Below are 4,052 nucleotides of genomic sequence, written 5' to 3' on the forward strand. Positions count from 1 at the left end.
TCTGTATCCATTCCTCTGTTGAGGGACATCTGTGTTGTTTCCAGTTTCTGGCTATTATAAATAAGGCTTCTATGAAAATAGTGGAGCATGTATCCTTATTACATGTTAGAGCATCTTCTGGGTATATGCCCAGGAGCAGCATAGCTGGGTCCTCTGGTAGAAATATGTCCAACTTCCTGAAGAATCACCAAACTGATTTCCACAGTGGCTGTACCAGCTTGCAATTCCACCAGCAATGAAGGAGTGTTCCTCTTTCTCCACAACCTCTCCAGCATCTGTCGCCACCTGAGTTTTTTATCCGAGCCATTCTGACTGGTGTGAGGTGGAATCTCAGGGTTGTTTTGATTTGCATTTCTCTGATGACTAAGGATGTTGAACATTTGTTTAGGTGCTTCTCAGCCATTCGATATTCATCAGTTGGGAATTCTTTGTTTAGCTCTGTACCCCATTTTTAATAGGGTTATTTGTTTCTCTGGAGTCTAACTTCTTGAGTTCTTTGTATATATTGGATATTAGCCCTCTATCAGATATAGGATTGGTAAAGATCTTTTCCTAATTTGTTGGTTGCCTTTTTGTCCTATTGACAGTGTCTTTTGCCTTACAGAAGCTTTGCAATTTTACGAAGTCCCATTTGTTATTTCTTGATCTTAGAGCATAAGCTATTGGTGTTCTGTTCAGGAAATTTTCCCCTGTGCCTATGTGCTCGTGGCTCTTCCCCACTTTCTTTTCTATTAGTTTGAGTATATCTGGCTTTTTGTGGAGGTCGTTGATCCACTTGGACTTGAGCTTTGTACAAGGAGATAAGAATGGATCAGTTAGCCTTCTTCTACATGCTAACTTCCAGTTGAGCCAGCATCATTTGTTGAAAATGCTGTCTTTTTTCCACTGGATGGTTTTAGATTCTTTGTCTAAGATCAAGTGACCAAAGGTCTGTGGGTTCATTTCTGGGTCTTCTACTCTGTTCCACTGACCTCCCTGCCTGTCACTGTACCAGTACCATGCAGTTTTTATGCCTATTGTTCTGCATTACAGCTTAAGGTCAGGGATGGTGATTCCCTCAGAACTTCTTTTATTGTTGAAAATAGTTTTCACCATCATAATCATCATTTTGATGTGGCAAGGGGGGAGAGTGAGGAAAGAAGGAAGGGAGAAAGGAAGGAAGGAAGAAAGGAGAGAATTAGCATATGTAGGTGTGCACATAGGTGTTACTATATAAATATGTATTTGTGTGTACATGTATATGTGGAGGCTAGAGGACAATTTCAGATGTCCTTTTATAGCAACACAGTTCACCTGATTTCAAGACAAGTTCTTGGAACTTGCCAAGTAGTCTAGACTGACTAGATAGCAAGCCCTAGGGATCTGATTGTATCCCTTCAATAGTACAGTTACAGGTGACCATGCCCAGCTATTGCCTGTGAGTTTAGTTTATCATTCTGTACATTGTATTGATTATTTGTCCCTTCAACTTAACTCCAGTTCCACTGAAGCCCTCCAAAACAACACATCTCCCTCCCAATTTTATGTTCCAATTGTTTATTTTTAAAACCTTGTTTTTATTATTTCTAAGTGTGTGTGTTTGTTTGTTTGTGTTTGTGTGAGTGCATGTGTCATTATGAGCAATTACTCTCTGATTCCAGAGTCAACCAATGACTGGGGAACTACAGGAAGCTCTGGTCTTCTTGTTTTAGGTTCTGGGAACAAAACTCAAGTTCCCTGGATAAGCAGTAGAAGGTCCTAAAACCTGAACCATATTTTTGGCCATTATTTGTTTGGTTTTAAAATAGTAATGTACTGAGTTCTATAAGGGATGCACATTTGTGCATGTGAGCACGGCCATGCAATAGGTAGCTTACCAGAAGCCACATCCCCAGGGAAAAATTATTCTTCCTCTGCTAGAAGCTGTGAACTGCTAGTAGCTTCTCAGCAATGGTGAGCTTCAAGGTCCCAACCCTCTCGTCCTTCAACTGCTATGCAAATTATGTACAGGCAAGTACAACCATTCATAAGTCTGATGGACCTAACATGTAGAGAAGCTACATTTCCAAATCTCCTCTCCATCCACATGCTCTTACAATCCTTTGGTCCCTCTTTCATAATGTTCTCTGATCCTTGAGTGAGGGAGAGGTTCATAGAGATGTCCACATAAGGCTGAGCACTCAGAGTCACTGTCAGTGCTTTGATCACTCAGTCATACCTTCCAATGATGCTCTTATTCATCTAACCAATATAATTTAAATATGTTGATATAAAATGAAAGACTGAAAACATATATGTGTCATCCACATGATATATATATATATACATATGTGTGTGTGTGTGTGTGTGTGTATAATATAGGATATATACATATAGCCAAAAGTAAGAACTCTAAGTCTTAAATGATGAATGAAGATAGTTGAATAGAAGGGACAAATCTTTCTCTCCATATTGTTGAATGATTTTATTAAAAAATGTTAATAAAGGCAATCATCTAACATGCTAAGTAAAATGAACTGTTTTATATGATCTTTGTTTATAAAAATGCTAAATAAGGAATGGAGAAAAGCAATTACAACACAAATCTCTAGTATAACATGGAAGAAAGACCCAAATGATTCTTCTTCATAACATATATTTTTGCTCAAGGCCATGCTAAGTGTGATGGGCAGGACAGCAATGTATGTAATGGCATCTTAGTGATACAGGCAGGTACCAGATTAAAAAATGATTGTCCTGGGAATTATTCTCACATTATCTTCAGTGACTTTCAGTGTACCAGTTTTTATCTAAATATAAAGGACTGATCATACAGAAATAATTCATAAAGGAGTTTGAGAGTCTTTGATTCTAAGGAAAAATTCTGAGTATTAAAATCAAAGCTTCTATGTATGGTTTCAGAGGTCATAGACACTAGAGGAGAACCTGCTAGTATCATTTTCCTAAAGCAGAATAATAGTCACATGTATTCTTAATCACTGTCCTTATATCCACAGATAAGGCTAGTTCTCTTGCCTCATCAAAGAAGTTTCATTTTGTAGTAGATAGAAAATATTACAGAAAAACACAATGGGTCAAAAGCTCATAGAATAAGCCAGGATGGGATACCTGGCCCATGTGGTACATAAATAATGCAGTCCTATACTCAAGGAACATCACAGAAGAGGGGAAAGGAAAGAATGTAAGAGCCAGAGGAAAGTATGGCAACTGAGAATTAGTGTCATGTAGAGATGACAGGATTGCTGTCCCCATAAAATCTCAACAATGTGGTTTCCTAAAATCACCTGAACAATGAAATCAGTGGGCATGACAACACAAGGTTCTTCAATCCCAAGTGGTCATCTGTAAATCTGTGAACATGATAACAATACTAAATGTAGTCAGTAGGTGTGTATGTGTGTGTTAAACAATAGTAATTAAATCTAAAGATGTCATGAATATTGAGAGGGTATTGGTGCAGGAGTTGGTGAGGATAGAGGGAAGAGTAAGAAGGGTATAAATACAATACTTATGTATGAAATTATCCAAAGAAAAAATGAAAAATCCAAGTTAATAATCATTATTGTATAATGTTTTGTCTTTTTTCTATATTATTCTGAACCACTTGTGAATGGTAAATTATTTGTCTTTTTTTTTTTTTTTTTTGAAGAGCCAGGCAAACCTCCTGAAACCAAACAAATGACCACTAAAATCACAACACAAGGTAAGGAATCAACTCTTTAAACATACTACTGCTTTTTCCTATTGTAACGTCATACAATTTTATTGACAAAGAAAAAGCTGTTTATTGCAGAAGGCCACCATCTGCTGGCTGCTCTTCTTCAGTAAACAAATGCTCAAGTATTTTTATAGAAAATAGAACTTGTCATACATTATATTCTGTTTATGATTCCTACTTTCCTCAGCTTTTCTCAGATCTTCCCCATATCCTCATCCACCTAAATCCACACTCTATTTTTTATGTGTATCTCAAAATGGTAATAAAATAAAGTAAAATAAAATAAGAGGAAACATAACTGAATGGGACAAAACAAACCAATTACCAGAAAAACAAAGAGCCAAGTAATAAGAAA

General features: G+C 36.9%; 1 protein-coding gene across 1 annotated transcript in view; it reads left to right on the forward strand.

Annotated features, from left to right (window-relative positions):
- Trdn (triadin) overlaps positions 1–4,052 on the forward strand; it is a 413,724-nt gene that overhangs the window by 221,667 nt on the left and 188,005 nt on the right. Inside the window, exon 13 of the mRNA XM_031380731.1 lies at positions 3,629–3,682. Within this exon, the coding sequence (XP_031236591.1) occupies positions 3,629–3,682 (54 nt within the window). The remainder of the gene's footprint in view (positions 1–3,628; positions 3,683–4,052) is intronic.

This window comes from Mastomys coucha, unplaced genomic scaffold (assembly GCF_008632895.1).
Source record: "Mastomys coucha isolate ucsf_1 unplaced genomic scaffold, UCSF_Mcou_1 pScaffold2, whole genome shotgun sequence".
NCBI classification, from domain to species: domain Eukaryota; kingdom Metazoa; phylum Chordata; class Mammalia; order Rodentia; family Muridae; genus Mastomys; species Mastomys coucha.